This window comes from Lissotriton vulgaris, chromosome 7, assembly GCF_964263255.1.
Source record: "Lissotriton vulgaris chromosome 7, aLisVul1.2, whole genome shotgun sequence".
Taxonomy (NCBI): Eukaryota; Metazoa; Chordata; class Amphibia; order Caudata; family Salamandridae; genus Lissotriton; species Lissotriton vulgaris.
Window position 1 is genome coordinate 1,728,279,599 of NC_141695.1, and position 20,359 is coordinate 1,728,299,957.

The following is a 20,359-nucleotide window of genomic DNA, read 5'->3' on the forward strand; positions in this document are numbered from 1 at the left end:
AGTCCTGCCAACAGTCAACTGAGACCAAGAAAGCCTGGACCAGGAACATTGAAGACACAACAGGGTCCTGCCAACACTCAATTGTGAACAATCAAGAGCGTACTCAAGGCCGAACCAGGATTATCCAAAAGACACTATTCATCTAGGATCAACCAAGACACAATCAAGACAAGTCAACACACAACTGGCAACAGCCAACTAAAATCAAATTAGAAAAAACTATATAGAAAAAAAACTAACTAACTACTACTTAGGTTTAACCAAGATTGAACTTGGCAAAACAGCACAGAGAACTAACAGCAAACTGGCACCATCCAAGACATAAACACCAACGATCTGAGGACATTGTGACCATCTGACACTCAACTGGGACCAACCAAGACAGCTGAGTCCATACAACACTCAACAGGCTCCAACCAACACTTATCTGTGACCAACCAAGACATAACTGGCATCCATGAGCACACAACCGGTGCAAACCATCATCCTTTCCTGGACTACCTAAAACTCACTTGGTATCAACCAAGACATTACTGGGACCAGCCAACACTGAACTGGGATCAATTAAAATGAAGTCATTAGCAATCTTGGACAACATAAAGAAAGGACAACATCCAGGCTAACTGAGTCCCAATTTTCAGGACTGGTCTGCCATCAGAACATATTGACAGCAGTGTTGAAGCTTTTGACCACTTTGCACCATCTAAATCACTATTACTTAAGAACACTAACAACTAGAAGCATCAATCATTGGATTCAAATCTATTCTCAGAATTCCAGGACCCACCAGTGACCCCCACAGTCAACCTGAACCTGAGACGGGTGTGATCACCTGCAGACAAAAGGAGGCCATGACCCCCTTGGAGCCCAAGACGGTATGGTAGTAGCAGCTTCCAGCAATGGGTCATGTGGTCACTCCCTGAGTGTTCTTGTTCTCCCTTCAGCATTTACCCTTCTCCCTGATTCTCTGCTTCTTGCCCCATAAGACCCCCTGTTGTTCCTGATTCCCCACCCCTCCTGAACCAGGTAGCTCCCACTCTCTCTGTATTTCCCATGTCTGACCCTCTATCCCATGATTAATTTCCCTTCTCCCTGATCTCCTCATCTGCCTCTGTTGCTCCCCTCAGCAGTTACTACCCCCTCCCTGCTCTCCTCTTCTACCTCTGTTGCCTCCCTCAGCAGTTACTGCCCCCTCCCTGCTCTCCCCTTCTGCCTCTGTTGCTTCCCTCAGCAGTTACTGCCCCCTCCCTGCTCTCCCCTTCTGCCTCTGTTGCTTTCCTCAGCAGTTACTGCCCCCTGCCTGCTCTCCTCATCTGCCTCTGTTGTTTTCCTCAGCAGTTACTGCCCTCTCCCTGCTCTCCTCTTCTGCTTCTGTTGCCTCCCTCAGAAGTTACTGCCCCCTCCCTGCTCTCCCCTTCTGCCTCTGTTGCTTCCCTCAGCAGTTACTGCCCCCTCCCTGCTCTCCCCTTCTGCCTCTGTTGCTTTCCTCAGCAGTTACTGCCCCCTGCCTGCTCTCCTCATCTACCTCTGTTGCTTTCCTCAGCAGCTACTGCCCCCTCCCTGCTCTCCTCTTCTGTCTCTGTTGCTTCCCTCAGCAGTTGCTGCCCCCTCCCTGCTCTTCTCTTCTGCCTCCGTTTCTTTCCTCAGCAATTACTGCCCCCTCCCTGCTCTCCTCTTCTGCCTCTGTTGTTTTCCTCAGCAGTTACTGCCCTCTCCCTGCTCTCCTCTTCTGCTTCTGTTGCCTCCCTCAGAAGTTACTGCCCCCTCCCTGCTCTCCCCTTCTGCCTCTGTTGCTTCCCTCAGCAGTTACTGCCCCCTCCCTGCTCTCCCCTTCTGCCTCTGTTGCTTTCCTCAGCAGTTCCTGCCCCCTGCCTGCTCTCCTCATCTGCCTCTGTTGCTTTCCTCAGCAGTTGCTGCCCCCTCCCTGCTCTCCTCTTCTGCCTCCGTTGCTTTCCTCAGCAGCTACTGCCCCCTCCCTGCTCTCCTCTTCTGTCTCTGTTGCTTCCCTCAGCAGTTGCTGCCCCCTCCCTGCTCTTCTCTTCTGCCTCCGTTGCTTTCCTCAGCAATTACTGCCCCCTCCCTGCTCTCCTCTTCTGCCTCTGTTGCTTTCCTCAGCAGTTACTGCCCTCTCCCTGCTCTCCTCTTTTGCTTCTGTTGCCTCCCTCAGAAGTTACTGCCCCCTCCCTGCTCTCCACTTCTGCCTCTGTCCCCTCCCTCAGCAGTTGCTGCCCCCTCCCTGCTCTTCTCTTCTACCTCTGTTGTTTTCCTCAGCAGTTACTGCCCTCTCCCTGCTCTCCTCTTTTGCTTCTGTTGCCTCCCTCAGAAGTTACTGCCCCCTCCCTGCTCTCCACTTCTGCCTCTGTTGCCTCCCTCAGCAGTTACTGCCCCCTCCCTGCTCTCCCCTTCTGCCAATGTTGCCTCCCTCAGAAGTTACTGCCCCCTCCCTGCTCTCCCCTTCTGCCTCTGTTGCTTCCCTCAGCAGTTACTGCCCCCTCCCTGCTCTCCCCTTCTGCCTCTGTTGCTTTCCTCAGCAGTTACTGCCCCCTGCCTGCTCTCCTCATCTACCTCTGTTGCTTTCCTCAGCAGCTACTGCCCCCTCCCTGCTCTCCTCTTCTGTCTCTGTTGCTTCCCTCAGCAGTTGCTGCCCCCTCCCTGCTCTTCTCTTCTGCCTCCGTTTCTTTCCTCAGCAATTACTGCCCCCTCCCTGCTCTCCTCTTCTGCCTCTGTTGTTTTCCTCAGCAGTTACTGCCCTCTCCCTGCTCTCCTCTTCTGCTTCTGTTGCCTCCCTCAGAAGTTACTGCCCCCTCCCTGCTCTCCCCTTCTGCCTCTGTTGCTTCCCTCAGCAGTTACTGCCCCCTCCCTGCTCTCCCCTTCTGCCTCTGTTGCTTTCCTCAGCAGTTCCTGCCCCCTGCCTGCTCTCCTCATCTGCCTCTGTTGCTTTCCTCAGCAGTTGCTGCCCCCTCCCTGCTCTCCTCTTCTGCCTCCGTTGCTTTCCTCAGCAGCTACTGCCCCCTCCCTGCTCTCCTCTTCTGTCTCTGTTGCTTCCCTCAGCAGTTGCTGCCCCCTCCCTGCTCTTCTCTTCTGCCTCCGTTGCTTTCCTCAGCAATTACTGCCCCCTCCCTGCTCTCCTCTTCTGCCTCTGTTGCTTTCCTCAGCAGTTACTGCCCTCTCCCTGCTCTCCTCTTTTGCTTCTGTTGCCTCCCTCAGAAGTTACTGCCCCCTCCCTGCTCTCCACTTCTGCCTCTGTCCCCTCCCTCAGCAGTTGCTGCCCCCTCCCTGCTCTTCTCTTCTACCTCTGTTGTTTTCCTCAGCAGTTACTGCCCTCTCCCTGCTCTCCTCTTTTGCTTCTGTTGCCTCCCTCAGAAGTTACTGCCCCCTCCCTGCTCTCCACTTCTGCCTCTGTTGCCTCCCTCAGCAGTTACTGCCCCCTCCCTGCTCTCCCCTTCTGCCAATGTTGCTTTCCTCAGCAGTTACTGCCCCCTCCCTGCTCTCCTCTTCTGCCTCCGTTGCTTTCCTCAGCAGTTACTGCCCCCTCCCTGCTCTCCTCTTCTGTCTCTGTTGCTTTGCTCAGCAGTTACTGCCCCCTCCCTGCTCTCCTCGTCTGCCTCTGTTGCTTTCCTCAGCAGTTACTGCCCCCTCCCTGATCTCCTCTTCTGCCTCTGTTGCTTTCCTCAGCAGTAACTGCCCCTCCCTGCTCTCCTCATCTGCCTGTGTTGCACCCCTCAGCAGTTACTGCCCCCTCTCTGCTCTCCTCTTCTGTCTCTGTTGCTTTCCTCAGCAGTTGCTGCCCCTCCCTACTCTCCTCTTCTGCCTCTGTTGTTTTCCTCAGCAGTTACTGCCCTCTCCCTGCTCTACTCTTCTGCTTCTGTTGCCTCCCTCAGAAGTTACTGCCCACTCCCTGCTCTCCCCTTCTGCCTCTGTTGCCTCCCTCAGCAGTTACTGCCCCCTCCCTGCTCTCCCCTTCTGCCTCTGTTGCTTTCCTCAGCAGTTGCTGCCCCCTCCCTGCTCTCATCTTCTGCCTCTGATGCTTTCCTCAGCAGTTGCTGCCCCCTCCCTGATCTCCCCTTCTGCATATGTTGCTTTCCTCAGCAGTTACTCCCCCCTCCCTGCTCTCCACTTCTGCCTCTGATGCTTCCCTCAGCAGTTACTGCCCCCTCCTTGCTCTCCTCTTCTGCCTCTGATGCTTCCCTCAGCAGTTGCTGCCCCCTCCCTTCTCTCCTCTTCTGCCTCTGATGCTTCCCTCAGCAGTTACTGCCCCCTCCCTTCTCTCCACTTCTGCCTCTGTTGCCTCCCTCAGCAGTTACTGCCCCCTCCCTGCTCTCCACTTCTGCCTCTGCTGCCTCCCTCAGCAGTTACTGCCCCCTCCCTGCTCTCCACTTCTGCCTCTGTTGCCTCCCTCAGCAGTTACAGCCCCCTCCCTGCTCTCCACTTCTGCCTCTGTTGCCTCCCTCAGCAGTTACTCCCCCCTCCCTGCTCTCCCCTTCTGCATCTGTTGCTTTCCTCAGCAGTTACTGCCCCCTGCACTCCTCTTCTGCCTCTGTTGCTTTCCTCAGAAGTTACTGCCCCCTCCCTGCTCGCCCCTTCTGCCTTTGTTGCCTTCCCCAGCAGTTGCTGTCCCCTCCCTCAGCAGTTACTGCCCCCTCCCTGCTCTCCTCTTCTGTCTCCGTTGCTTTCCTCAGCAGTTACTGCCCCCTCCCTTCTCTTCTCTTCTGCCTCTGTTGCTTTCCTCAGCAGTTACCCCCCTTCCTGTTCTCCTCTTCTGGCTCTATTGCTTTCCTCAGCAGTTACTCCCCCTCCCTGCTCTCCTCTTCTGCCTCTATTGCTTTCCTCAGCAGTTACTGCCCCCTCCCTGCGCTCCTCTTCTGTCTCTGTTGCTTTCTTCTGCAGTTACTGCCCCTTCCTGCTCTCTCCTCTCTCATAGCAGACGCTCACGCTCTCTTACTCAGCAGTAAGCATGGGCGAATTTTGCGAATCTCGCGTTCGCGAATTTTGCGCATTTGCGAACTCGCAATCCGCAAAATCGGTGAATTCTCGCAAATTTGCGGATTTTTTTTTTTTGTGTTCGCGCGGGTTTCTGCCAGGTCGCGAGGGCTTTTGTACAATTTCGCAAACGCGAACTTACCTGTCAGGTCGCAAGTTTTGCGAACTTGTTGTTTCTACGTGTCCAGCCTGTTTGGGACACTCTTCTTCATCACTGCCACCCTCTGTCACCACTGCCACTCTCTGGTTCACCCATGCCACCCTCTGGCTCACCCATGCCACCCTCTGTTTCATCACAGCACCCTCTGGTTGTCCAGTGTACATTATTGTGGCAAAGCAAAGCACACCTTCCCTGCCTCAAGTGACCTGAATTAATTTGGGGCTGATTAATGTGTCACAGAATATTTTTTTAGCTGGCACCTGCTTCCTTAGTGCTTGCTGATTAGTGATCTTTTGCACTTGCTAAGTGCTTTCATTGTTGCAAAATTAGTTACAACACCTGCCCTGCCCCAACTGACAATAATGAATTAGGGGCTGATTAATGTGTCACTGGATTTGAACTTCCAGCCTGGCTCCTGCTTGTCTCCCTTAGCTGTAATTCAGGACCTTTGTGGCATATGTGTAACTATTCTGAGGGTCAGAGCAGGGTCACATAATAGTTGCAAGTAGGCAACTGAACTCTGGAGGGGCCCCTCAGGAAGCACTACAGGAAATGGCTACTAATGATGAGCTTGAACTTTTGAACCTGGTAAGTAGTTTCAGTTTTGCTAAGATCGTATTTCTGCAATTTAGCGCTTATTCGCGGGGCGCGAAGTTGAACTGGGAAGCCGCGAACTCACGCGAACAGTGCGAGCAAGCCATAAAATCCGCTGCTCGCGGATTTGCGGATTTTGCGGGAAATTCGCGAATCTCGCGGATTGCGAATTTACCGAAAATCCGCAAAATCCGCGAGCGGAATGGATTTTCCGCCCATACTTACTCAGCAGTTTGCCGGTGTTTGACAAAATTGTCGTCAGCATTCACACCTCTCCCTCATCTGCCTGCCCCTGGCCATCTCTCCTCAGCATACAGCAGCCTTCCTCATCTCACACTTCTCCCTCACCTGCCTGGCCCTCTCTCCTCATCTCACACCTCTCACTCACCTGCCTCTCATGGCCCTCTCTCCTCATCTCACACCTCTCCCTCACCTGCCTGCCCCTGGCCATCTCTCCTCATCTCACACCTCTCCCTCACCTGCCTGCCCCTGGCCCTCTCTCCTCATCTCACACCTCTCCCTCGTTTGCCTGCCCCTGGCCCTCTCTCCTCATCTCACACCTCTCCCTCGTCTGCCTCCCATGGCCCTCTCTCCTCATCTCACACCTCTCCCTCACCTGCCTCTCATGGCCCTCTCCCCTCATCTCACACCACTCACTCACCTGCCTCTCATGGCCCTCTCTCCTCATCTCACACCTCTCACTCACCTGCCTGCCCCTGGCCCTCTCTCCTCATCTCACACCTCTCCCTTATCTGCCTGCCCCTGGCCCTCTCTCCTCATCTCACACCTCTCACTCACCTGCCTGCCCCTGGCCCTCTCTCCTCATCTGACACCTCTCCCTCACCTGCCTGCCCCTGGCCCTCTCTCCTCATCTCACACCTCTCCCTCACCTGCCTGCCCCTGGCCCTCTCTCCTCATCTCACACCTCTCCCTCACCTGCCTGCCCCTGGCCCTCTCTCCTCATCTCACACCGCTCCCTCACCTGCCTGCCCCTGGCCCTCTCTCCTCATCTCACACCTCTCCCTCACCTGCCTGCCCCTGGCCCTCTCTCCTCATCTCACACGTCTCCCGCGTCTGCCTGCCCCTGGTCCTCTCTCCTCATCTCACACCTCTTCCTCACCTGCCTGCCCCTGGCCCTCTCTCCTCATCTCACACCTCTCTCTCTTTGACTCAGCAGGCTGTAGATGGAAGCTGATAAGTTGAGTTAGTTAAAGGTATCTCTGTAGGGCATGGCCCTGCTTTAGAGGCTGCCAGGGGATGGGCGTAGCATGTGAACCCACCAGTCAGGTGTTTACGTTAGTATGCCTAATGAATATGTATGAGACAGTGTATGTGTAAACAATCTAAGTGGTTATATTTCTAGCACTAATGTTCTAATTAAAAACAAGTTGTTTTTTTCCACCGTGGGTGCCTTCAGTCCTGGAATTTCAGCCAACTGCACGTTGCATGCTGGGATTTTGGATCCCATATTTACTACGTCACAAAACGCAAGTGGGTGAAGGTGTCACACTGACTGCTGTGGACAGGGGGGTACCTTCAGGGGGTGTTTGGGGGCGTTACACCCCCTAATAAATGTATTCTTTGATGAATAGTTGGGTACTGGTGCATTCAGTCGGTGTGGTGAAGAGCCTGTCGGATTTCCCCTGGGATTTTTGCATGCACACAGACAAAAACACAGACACACGCCCTACTCTCTGTTTTGAAAGTCCTCAAAATCTTGGTTATTTGACAAAATATTGTGTGTCTCTCACTTAGAACTCCTACCAATCTGCATTTCTCTCCCTTTCCTCTGCCTCTTTAGCCCATCTCATGTGCCCTGCTTGTGTATAATATATTTTTACATTATAAGCCACCGTGATTGTTGTGAAATTTGAAACTGACACCCCACAATTATGGAGGGGCAGTCTGTCCATCAGAAGCTGGGGGTGGGGGTGGGGGGTCGTTAGTGGAGTGCGTGCATTTCACTTTCTGTTCTGGGTTGTTGCAGTTGTGTGTGGTATTCTGTTGGGACCTTGAAACTAGACTGATAGCAGAGGCTGTGGATTTAACAATGTACTTCTAATTCCAGTGCTGTTCCAATGTACATAGAGCATTTCCACCTTTTTAGGTCGATCCCAGGCAGCTCATGCGCTGCTCTGTGAGGCATGCTGTATTGAGGTAGGGAGTTGAAGCAGCGACCATATTTTTCATTGGCTTGTGTCATTGTCCACTGTAATTTGTGGCTGTTCATTGGTCAAAAGCTCAGAAGTCCCTCCTTAGTGCAGCCTTGTCTCATTTTGTAACCTCCCATGGCCATGATGCTCAGTAGGCATTAACCCCTCCCCTGCTGATGACGGAACCGCGCCGTCATCAGCCGCGGTCGCGCTGTGCTGATGACGGAGCGGTTCTGTCACGGCCCGCTCGGAACGCCTGCGCGGCGTGGATTCCGCGCCTGCGCTGAACGTTCTATTGAGCGGACGGGGCCGTGACGGAACCCCTCCGTCATGAGCACAGCGCAACCGCGGCTGGTGACGGAGCAGTTCCGTCACCAGCATGCGCCCGCCGCTCTTTCGCCCCGCCCCCTTAGCACTGCGGCGGAATAGCCGCCGCAGTGAAGGGGTTAATTACAGCCTCCGAGCACTATTTTCTCCTATAGCTTCGTCCTGCCTCCTGTTGCAGGCAGCACTCACTCTCTCCTAACATTACATTTTTTATAGCAAGCATTTGCAATGCAATAGGCCTCTAATTTGCAAGAGTTTAAGCTATTTGCATTGTAAATGACAACGCCTTTTAGTTATCTGTTTTAAAAACATACATAAATGAAAGGCATTGTTATTCACAATGCCAATAGGTCAAACTCCCATATATGTGAGACCTATTGCATTGCAAATGCTTGTTAAGGTCTGTAGCGTAAGACGGGGTGGGCTGTATTACCTCCCCCGGAGGAGTGGATGGAGGGTGGTCTTTTGGGTCACCCATTTGAATTTACTGCCTCTTTCTCTGCCCCTCACCTCTGACCTATGTCGCTTCCATAATGATCCCTGTTCCCTGTTGTGCTGATTTAGGGCTTAATTTAGAGCTTTGCGGATGGGGTACTTGTCAATATGTGACAGATACCCCGTCCGCCATATAAAAAGTGCGATAAAGTTTAATGCACATGTAATTCGGTAGCTGGTCATAAAAATCTAAGCAGGGCCCTCAGTTTCTCATGCTTGGAATTTTGGACATTCCTGGGGTGCCACCTTCGGGTGCAATTAAACATTTCTGACTGTATCATATCATGTATGTTTGTAAAGCGCACGTTCACCACTACGGGTATCTTGGCGCTGAATAACAGATGTTTGTTGGTACCCAACTCAATGGTACTCATTTTATCGACCTCAGATGGATGAAAGGCTGAGTGGACCCACAGGAAATTGAACCTGTGACCATAAGGCCGAACACCGGCCCCTGCAGTGTACGCATTAGTCCCCCGAGCCACCAGACCCGGCTTCATATCATCATATATCACATCTCATATTGTATCATGTCGGGTTCATATTATATGATATATCTCATATCGTGCGGATTCATGTCATATCATATCAATCACATCATAGCAGATTTCGAGGTTTGACAGCAGCCAGTTGGCACCTTTTTCATAATGGAGATGTATTTAAGATGCAGAGACCAATGATGAGCAGCGAGTAGACTATATAACCTTTATAAGATGATATATGTAATCCATAAGTATATGTCCATCTGTTAATATACGTCTGTGTTGGTGTCATCAGTGATGAGCCCAATACAATGTAGTTAGTTTCTTTGGTCATCTTAAGAAAAGAAAAGAAAACCTACCGGCTTCTGTCCGGAATCAGGAAGGGCCCAGAGAGGAGGCCAAACACGAAACATGTACCTTCATCTATTCTGCTGGGAGTGACTTCAAGGGGATTAGACACAAAGCAAATTGAAGAAAAGAAAGGACAATCTAAAATAAATCCAGATCATTCCATTAAAGTAGATATCTGAGTATTGTTAGTTGTCTGTTTTTTTCTTTTCTTGCCAGGAAAAATAACGTTCATTATTAGATGCTTTAGTAAAAATGCTGCTCTGAAGAGGCGGCCATCTTGTCGTTATCCAATGTCCCAGGTCAATGACAAGATGGCCGCCTCCTGCAAGGCAGCTCCTTCTTTATACCCTTTTCTGAATGACAAACTGCCCATGGTTAATTTGTAAAAAACGTAAGTGCAGAGGCTCTCGTCAGGAGCCAGCTTGCACCAGCCCATTTCTACTGTTAGCGCCTCCTAAAACAGAACCAACTACTAATCGTGAAAGTGAGGAGAGGCCAGATCTGTCGAACTCGGAGCTGGGAACCAGGTTTGAGTCTGGGCATCGGATCAACACATAGTTAGCGTTCATTTTCGTATGTCTTAAGGAGAGCTGTTATGGCTGTTGATGGGTGAATGGGGGGGGCAGCTTAACATGACATGTCCACAAAGGAGACAAAACAACCTTGCTTCTGTTGGGTCTGGCCCTCTCTGCAGTGTCACCCCCTATTTGCCTTAGCCCCTCATATTTTCTAAATCCTTTTTTGTTGGCTTTTAGAACTCTGTGCGCTTTAGCACTGCTAACCCGCGCTCAAGTACTTGTGCCTTCTCCTTAAAACAATGTGAAATTGGCCTGCACCTGATTGAATTTACTAAAAAGTCCCTAGTATATGGTACTACTCTGTAAATTAAATACTACTAGTGGGCAGCAGCACTCATTATAGCACCCACTAAAGAAGTCTTTTAAAACATGTCTCAGGCCTGCAAATACAGCCTGTAGTGCAGTTTAAATCTTCAATATGGACTTGGCAAACCCTTCCTCTTTAACACTTATAAGTCACCACTGAAGTAAGCTCTAAAAGCTCCTAGTGTGAGGTGTATTATATTTAAAAGGAAAGGTGTGTTTATCTTTTACCTGTTCTGGCAGAGGAAAACTGCTAACGTCGTTTTTCACTATTACACGACCTATCTCACCCACTGACTAACTGTAGGTTACCTTATTACATTTAATAAGGGCTACATTTGGATTGGAAGCAGGTAGAGATATGCCGTTTAGACTTAAATTAATTGTAATTTAAAATCCTCTTTAATAGTAAAATCGGAATTTAGATTACATTTTTGAAAATGCCATTTTTCACAAGGGAGAAGAGCAGAGATGGGGTTAAGAAGAAGGATGAAAGGAGGGACTGGGTTCATGGAGAAAAGAATGAGGGTTTAGTCAAGCAAACAATGCCTCGTTTTAGAGAATAGCACTGGGGGTTCGGTGAAAGGGAGGGAGGTGGTTAGTGAGAGGGACGGGGAGTATGAAGATTTTGAAAGGGTGAGAATGAATTTAACAGGCATAGTTAGTTTGGTTTGGGTAATTGGGGCTTGGGTGTGAGCAGTGATTGTTTGTTATTTTGTCAGGTGTATGATTTGTATGTGAGGGGGCAAGAAGGGGGGTTATGTGTTTACACTAGTTTTAGATTCAGTGTATATGCACGCATTATTTAGGATCAATCAGTGAAACTGTTCATGTCATTTGCTTTTGTTTCTGTTGTTTTAGAGTTCCCTGACGAAGAGTCTTAGGTGCTCGAAATGCATTGGATATAAAAAACTTTGTGCCCTTTTCAAAAATTATTCTGTGATCAATTTCGGCGTATCATTGTACGAAGCCCAGAATGGCATACAGTCGGTATTGGAAAAGTTCAATAAAGTTTGCAGATTACTTCACGCTGTCTCCGTTGTGATGAAGAGTACCACGAAAATGTCAAAATATGGTTGGTTTAAGCAAGTGAATACTGGTGGATTTTGGAATACCGGGATGAATTTGAAACTTTGGTGGGATATGTTCCCGACGTTTGCAGTGCGACAGCCATGAGCACGAGAACTGTGCTTTGCTTTCGGATATTTTTAGAAAGATGGCATTTTCCTTCCTAAAAGTTTCTAATGCCTTCTAGGAGTTTCCAGCTGCCTGGCCCTGTAAATGCTCCCCCATTAAGAATAAGCCTGGGCGGAGTTCGCAGAGTTCCGCTACCCAGAACTCTGCAAAGTGGCAAACAAACTGTGGCGTGCTACGAAAAGTTCCACAAGCGGCAGAGTGCGTTAGGGTCATGCTGTTCGCTGTGATTTTCAGCGCCAGATGTTTGTCCTGCGCTGGAAAATCATTGCAAACGGAACCATGCGCAGCGCAAGCAGGCGCTGCTTTCTTTCTGCTACTCGAGTATATTTTCTACCTGAGCGGCACCTTTCTCAACGTGAACAGAAGGTTTCTCAACGCGCGCGGTCACGAACATACACAACCACTCTCATTGAGAAATCTGACTGCTTGTGTTGAGAAAGGTGTATTTTCCTTGCTCGCGCTCACTTACTTGATGTTGACCAGCACAAGCAAGCAAAAAACTCTTAAAACTACTCAGAACGCGGAGTGCAGAAAACTCTGCAAACCTGTGAGCGGGGTTTACTGCCCAGGCTTAATTAAGAATGCACATTAGGCCCTGGGAGTGAACAATAACGGACAGGATGTGGGCAGGATGGGCCATTTTGCCAGAATGGCTGAGGGTAGAGCCGTGCCCTGCCCCAATTATATTTCAAAGGGCTCTGCCTCTTGCACACAGAAAGGAATCTGACAGTAGACCTGCTCTGGCTTTTGTCCCCTCAGACTCCTTGGAGCCCTGACAGGAAATTGGAAGAACATTCCAGAACCAAATTTTGAGGTAGCATAGGCAATCTTCCCACTTCAAAGGCTGGAACCAGATACACATATTGGATCCAGAGGAACACCTCTTCAGTACATTCTTGGACATGTGGACACTACAGAAGAAGGACCACCTTGTTCCCCAGAGGCCTCTCCTGTGGCTTGAAACCTGACATTCCCCCCAGAGGACTGCCCTGCTGCTACCAAGGAATTGCCATGCTGCTTAAGGCCTGTCTTGTTCCCACAGAGGATTGCCCTGCTGTTTGGGGCCTACACTGCTCTCTGAGAAGGAAGACTCAACCCGCTCTCTTCATCCCAGGAGAACCTGGGCGACTCCAAGGGTCAGTTGAGTGATCTCCTGTTCCGAGCTTCAGGGACACAACACGCTCCAGAGGCCTACCTGTAACTGCCTAGCTGATCTGCTGCAACTGGACCTGCCTGAGCCCTGCTGGCCTCAACTAGAGTGATTGCCTGACACCCACGAGGGAGATGCCTCCCCAGGCCCTGTAACCCTTGGCTGGCATCAGGGTATATTCTTCCACAAGAAAAAGAGAAATCCTGAAGTTTGGAGCTCTTTGCGACTGTGAAAGGCTCTGCTGCCCGCGATGACCTCCAACTCTAAGCCCTGGTGGAGTGACTCTTCCCGCTACAGCCATGACCGGCAATGTGAGATCTGCACTTCGCACAACGGCAAAGACAGCCCATGGCAACCACCAACGTGAAGCTTGTACAATGGCCGTCCACGACCTCTGACGATCTCCTTGCAGTACAGCATGACAACCCGTGCCGGCCATTCTGCTCTTCTACTATAGTGACGACCATCTGTAACACTCTTCCTGCTTCTTAAGGCCTCCTCCACCGCGAACTGAACTCTCCACTCCGGAGATTGAGATAGTAACTTTTTATGAGGTACTAACATGGATAAGCATGGGCGAATTTTGCGGATCTCGCGTTCGCGAATTTTGCGGATTTGCGGATTCGCAATCCACAAAATCCGCGAATTCCCGCGAATTTGCGGATTTTTTTTTTTTGTGTTCGCCCGTGTTTCTGCCAGTTCGCGAGGGTTTTTACAATTTCGCAATTTGCGAACTTACCTGTCGGGTCGCAAGTTTTGCGAACTTGTTGTTTCTACGTGTCCAGCCTGTTTGGGACACTCTTCTTCATCACTGCCACTCTCTGTCACCACTGCCACTCTCTGACTACTCATGCCACCCTCTGGCCCACCCATGCCACCCTCTGTTTCATCACCACACCCTCTGGTTGTCCAGTGTACATTATTTTCGGCAAAGCAAAGCACACCTTCCCTGCCTCAAGTGACCTGAATTAATTTGGGGCTGATTAATGTGTCACAGAATATTTTTTTAGCTGGCACCTGCTTCCTTAGTGCGCCCTAATTAGTGATCTTTTGCACTTGCTAAGTGCTTTCATTGTTGCAAAATTAGTTACAACACCTGCCCTGCCCCAACTGACAATAATGAATTAGGGGCTGATTAATGGATTTTAACTTCCAGCCTGGCTCCTGCTTGTCTCCCTTAGCTGTAATTCAGGACCTTTGTGGCATATGTGTAACTATTCTGAGGTTCAGAGCAGGGTCACATAATAGTTTCAACTGGCAACTGAACTCTGGAGGGGCCCCTCAGGAAGCACTACAGGAAATGGCTACTAATGATGAGCCTGAACTTTTGAACCTGGTAAGTAGTTACTTTCAGTTTTGCTAAGAGCGTATTTCTGCAATTTTGCACTTATTCGCGGGGCGCGAACTCACGCGAACAGTGCGAGCAGTGCGAGCAAAATCCGCTGCTCGCGGATTTGCGGATTTTGCGGGAGATTCGCGAATCTCGCGGATTGCGAATTTCCCGAAAATCCGCAAAATCCGCGAGCGGAACGGATTTTCCGCCCATGCTTAAACATGGACCCTTTATCCACTCCGCTCCATTGCGGTTGGCCTGAACTAGTGACGTTCTCCCGGTCTAGGATGAACAAATGAATGAGATTGACGCTTTGTGCTTTTAGTCGCTATACTTACCTAAAATTTTAAAATTGCATATCTCCAGTTCTACTGATTGGATATTTGTAATTTTGGTATCATTGTATTTATTAAACTTTACAGTGTTTTCCTAAATTGGTTTGGAAGTTTTCTTGTGTTGTGCGTTCTCTTTATTACTGTTTGTGTGCTGAATAGATACTTTACACATTACCGTTAAGTAATGCCTAACTGCTTTTGTGCCAGCTACCAGAGGGTTAAACATAGGTTAATATAGTGACTTTTGTTGTTTACCCTGACAAGGATTGTGGGTGCTGCCTTAGTGGGGCTTCCAATCCCTGTAAATCAATAACCCAGCGGCATATTATCAACAATTAGCGATATTTATTGCTAAATAGGGTGAACAGCCATGACAACGCGGGGATTACCCCGCAATGCCATTACAACACAGGGATTACAACAAAAGTCGTTACAACGACTTTCGCTGGAGGGCGCTGTTGGATAGGGAATAGTTTAATTTTCTGTCCAACACCTTCCCTACTGTCAACGTGGGCTGGAGTTGGAATAGAAAATTAAACTATTCCACTATCCACCGCCCTCCAGCGAAAGTCGTTGTATCGCCAAGCATCGCCTGATTTTATTGCAGAGATAACGTGCTATTAGCAACGTTTATCTTAAATGCGATGACATTTCCGGCGTTAGCGGCGAAATGCGTGAATATCGCTGGTAATCCAGCAACATTCACGCATTATCGCCAATGGGGACTTAGCCAGAATATCCACCTCCCATTGGATATAAGGACTAAGAACTGGTCTCAGCCGGCGTTAGGTTTTGGAGATATTCACGCTTAGCGCGAATATTTACATTGCTACGCCTGCGTTGATAAAAGGCGATAGCTGTGCTAGCGACTGCTTTCAGTCACTAACAGGTTGGGTACGCCCACTTTGCAAGTCATTAGCGTTAAATATCGCTGACATGGAAAGCGGGCCCCAAACCGCTGGCTATCGCCTACAAGCTGTCGCTAACTGCTGTTAGCGACAGTTTGCTAATAGGGCGATAGAATTATCGCTGCTTAGTGCCGAAAAAGGCAGTTAAAGCTGCGATAATCTCTTATCGCCCGCCTTGATAATATGCCCCCCAGTTTCTTACCCTGTTGAGGTGGATTTGACAAATGTAGCATGTATCCTGGTCATCAAAGATAGAGGACTGAACATGAGGGATGCACGCTTTTATGATCCAAGGTAGGACTAGGTAGCAGCTCTTATCAGAAAGCAATTTAATTAACACACTTGATTCTTGGTTTAATAGTTGTGTGTAATATATTTACCTAATGCCTCATTCTCTGTGGTTCTCTGTCATAGATGCCTTCCTGAGCCCCTCTGTTGATGTAAAATTGTAGTCCTTCTTCTATTTTTCAGATAGGTCCAGGTGTTTCTTTTTTAAAAATCCTCAACACATTTTTTTCTCTTTCTCAGAAACAGATCACCTGCCCACTGGTCTTCTCTGTGACGGTTGCTGTGATTGGCTCTTTTCAATATGGATACAACACCGGGGTGATCAACGCCCCTCAGTCGGTGAGATCGGGGATGGGGTACATTGTACATTCCTGGGATTGAATGTTACAAGCATTGCCAAAATCATTTGTTTACAGCTCTGTTGGTGCACCACACTCTAGATTTGTACTTCCCCGATGAACTTAGTGGCTGATTCACAGAACTAATCTGAGATAAAATCCTAAATGTACTACTTTTGATATTGACAGAAGGCATTTAGTAGTAGTAAAGTTAGGACTCCTAACTTTACTTCTACTAAACTGAGACAAAATCCTAACTTTACGACTTTCAGTTTTCACAAAAGGCATTTAGTAGTACATTTAGGAGTCCTAACTTTACTACTACTAAATGCCTTCTTTGAATACCAAAAGTAGTAAATTTAGGATTTTATCTCATAGACTGACCTTCCCTGCAGAGCTCAACCTCAGGCCTAACCTTCAGCACCCCTGTTACTTCAGCACTGAGATCCAAACACATCCCATGCCAAAGCAGGTCAGTCCCCTCCTGCAGTATCACTGATATACCAGCACTAACACTGATCCTCAGTTACACTAATGCCCCTCAGTTTGGGTCTTCAGAGCCCTCTTATTTGGATATTGAGACCCAAAGAAAGCTCTACAATGGCTTAACCAAACATTATGGGATCACCTACAGAATTGGCTCAATGCGGGGCCCCTATGAATGGCTCATTCATAGGTCTCCCAATTCCCTGAGAAATAATGAGACCCAAATACACCTAAGTCTTGACCAACAGCACCTCTGCTATTCCCTCTCAGAAACTCATTCACAGCTCTATCTTGTCGCTGATCTGCAGATGGTCCATTAATGGGACATTTACACAGCACTTGACCATGCACTTCAGTCCTAACCCTAGGTGCCCTGTCTTCTTTAGGTACTGGGACCCACGGATAGCTCTGTCAATGCACCTCGCGTCTGATCTGCAGCACATCTGCTATTCCACCCCCAAGAATCATACACGTTTCCAGTAACCAAACTCAGTCCTGAGCTGCAGCTCCCCTTCTATTTCAGTACGAAGACCCTCATACCGCTCTTGGGTTGGTTCATTATTAGGGCCCTCAGAAAGCTCTGCCAATGCACTTCAAACCAAAGCTGCATTATCTCTACTATTGTAGAACTGAGATGCACATGTATCTGCCAATGAATAGCTGCCAGGACCTCTAAGACTTCCACAGTTCTTTTGCTGCCTGGCTTTTAACACCACAACATAGTTTCAGAATAGCTATTATAGGTAAGGCTGAAAAGTCTCAGTCTGCAACAGTTGTTGACTAAAATCTCAAGACCGGCTGAAGTTGACCATACAAGACAAGTCTAATGCATCACCCTCCAGACATGAATGAAGCAATGAATGAAAGAAAGATTGATAAAGCGCTCAGCTACTGAGACAGTGTCCCTGCACTAAAGGTCACATTACTACATCGCCTTAGGACAAGGCAGGTGGATAGGTCTTTAAAGCCTTCGGAATAGGAGTTTTTGGGAGATGGTCTTCAAACAGTGGGGAATCGACTGCCATTCCTTACTTGGAAGCACCGAGCAAGAGCAGTATGTGCACCTGGCTTTCCTAAAATGTGGTACTCTCACTCTGAGTGCTGACAAGGACTTGAGGGTGCGGGAGGGATGATAACGATGGATCTGTTTATCAAGCACTGGGGTCGCACAACACCTTCACAAAATGTAAATTGATACTTGTATAGCGCACTACTCACCCGCGAGGGTCTCAAGGCGCTTGTACGAATACCGCTGTGGAACCCATCCTGGCTTTCCCTGTGAGGCGTCCACTCCTGGGCACCCCCAAGGTGGAGGCCAGGCATCCTTAGCGTTATGGGGTCCGTTGTGGAGATTAAGCAAGCTATTGCCCAGAGTTGCAGAGTGGGACTCCATGATTGGAATAGGCACCAAGGTGAGAATTATCAGGTCCGTGGAATTTTGAGCCCAAGACCCGCCGAGGCAGGGAATTGATCCCTGGTCCCGGGCTAGACCTCTGCATCAGGGTCTGCCGCTCTAACCATTGAGCCACACTTCTCCATTAAACCCGCTTCCTAATTGGGAGCCAGTGCAGTTCATGAAGACGCCTGGTGACAGATTCACATCTATGAATGCCCAGAATAAGGTACATTTTGCACTGTCTGAAGTCTTTTAATCTATTTATCAGGGATTTCCAGGTACAAGATGGTTACATAGTCCAACCAGGCAACTACTAATGCATGGACAACTGTCCTGCGTGCTACCAGAGGGAGAAGATCAAGGTACTTTCTAATGGAAAGCAGCAGCGCAAACCAGGTGCCTGTTACTGAAAGTATCTGAGAATAAAAAGAGAGCCTGTCTTCAATCCTGACTCTAAGGTTCTTAGCTACTAGAGCTGGTGGTGGGAAGGTGGAAGATCCTTCAACCAACAAGCATTGACCCACTGATCAATTGCTGGCCTAAAGAGAAGAATCTCTCTTTTATCTGCATTGCAATGTAGATGGCTCTCTTTCAGCCAGTTCAATGCATTGAAGGAAAGATGGAGCGTATGTCTGTCATGGTGGAATCAAACGTAAAGAGCAACTGGGTATCATCTGCATAGGAGACAGTAATCATCTTGTAAGACTCAACGCGTTTGGCTGTAGGTGATATATAGATATTAAACAATGTGGGGCTAAGTGAAGAGTCTGGTGGCAGCCATACCTCTTGCTCTCTTTGTCCCAGAAAAGATTTTATCCAACTCCAGCCCCGCCTTGTGATACCTAGCTCCACCATACGCTGGAGGAGAATTGGACAGGAGACAGTCCAGAAGAATGAGGTTAAATCAAGAACAATAAGGGCAGCACATTTGCAAGGTGCATTTAAAGATGTTGGATACCTCAGGTAAGTCTGTCTCAGTATTGTGCTGGGGTTGGAGACCCTAGTAAGTAACAAAGTAGACAATTCTTCTAAAAAAACAAATAATTTAGAATTGTTCATCTTATTAAGCATTTTTGCACAGGTCAAGAGCAGACTCCCTGCTTTTTCCAGGGGAAGAGCCCACACACAGCACGCAGTTTTGCTTTCTCCTTTGACCTATCCCAATTGGAATGAGTATATCTATATCTCATTCCAAAAGCTGCTCCATATTCCCCATAGTGAGCTGCAAGAGGCTTGCTGCACCTTACCCTCAATGCCCAAGAAAGCTGAAATGTGTCTGGGGTTAGAATTGTCCCCATCAGGGGGGATATGGCCATGCAGTGGGTGCTGGACTGTAGCTATAGGGTGGATGATCCAAGACTGATTCGTAAATGAATGATCCATGTCTGAAACAGCACAGTGAGCAAAAGAGATGGACCAGAATCTTCCCAGAGCAATTAGCAAATGTTAAGGTTAATTCAAACCAAAACGTTGTGTTTTTCTTAGGGACTTACATTGGTATCGCCAAAAGGATGGGTCCCATGCTTGCCAACCCAGAGGGTCTTAAATTGCACCCCCCTGATGAAACCTAGTAAACCTGGTGCTTTCCAGGTGTTTTGCTTTGCTACATGTTTTCTTTCTTCTTGTTCTGCACCCTCTCCCACTGATCCAGGACTAGGATCTTTACATGTCTGTACATTAAGCACTCTATTCAGTGCAGGGCCCAGGATATTTCTAAGAAGCCCACTACAGCTTCCACCGGACACTGTCCCTGCCAGTGCTGCTAAATACCCCTACTTACACTACCTGCAAACCCTCAAATTCCTACAAAAGTAACAATTTGATCTATTCCACATCACCCAAAGCTGTAACAATAGCCGCATGCACTGGTAATACTATTTTTAATGTATTTTGAATTGTTAAGCATGCAGCGGGTGTGCTTTGTATGACATTACACAAACACCACCACCATGTGGTGGAATGTCATAAAAATGGGCTGGTGATAAGTGCCAGTGCCAAGCTCCAGGAAGCACCGGCACAAATTAAGCACATATTCTCTAACCCTGTCCTACGGTATGACTCTCTCTTTTCCTAGTGCTTGAATCCTCTTTCAGTCCACTTCATGCATTACAGTTGTGACTCTCCTGTTATTTCAGTAGTAAGACCCAAACACACTACTGGTCTAATTCTCCACATGCCCTATGTCTCTGGGACATGGAGCTCCTAAATCTTGTGCATTCTTCATTCTCTTCAGATCATTGAGAAATTTTACAATGAGACGTACATGGCCCGGTACCACAAATGGATAGACCACAACTTCCTGACCTCTCTCTGGTCTGCCTCCGTTTCTATCTTTCCTGTTGGTGGCATGGTCGGAGCCCTCTCCGTGGGACTGTTTGCCAACCGCCTTGGCAGGTGAGTGACCGATGGCTGTGTTGTGCTGACGTATGTATTCTTCAAATTCTATCCCACCCTGGGGGACCCATAGTTGTCCTGTGTTCACTCATCTCTTTACTCTTGCCTTTG

At 48.7% G+C, this 20,359-nt stretch overlaps 1 protein-coding gene across 1 annotated transcript in view; it reads left to right on the forward strand.

Annotated features, from left to right (window-relative positions):
* The window catches only part of LOC147706470 (solute carrier family 2, facilitated glucose transporter member 3-like), a 146,934-nt gene that overhangs the window by 56,867 nt on the left and 69,708 nt on the right, over positions 1-20,359 (forward strand). The window contains exons 2-4 of the mRNA XM_086929614.1: positions 9,759-9,916; positions 15,818-15,973; positions 20,088-20,248. Coding sequence (XP_086785740.1) covers positions 9,759-9,916; positions 15,818-15,973; positions 20,088-20,248 — 475 coding nt within the window. The remainder of the gene's footprint in view (positions 1-9,758; positions 9,917-15,817; positions 15,974-20,087; positions 20,249-20,359) is intronic.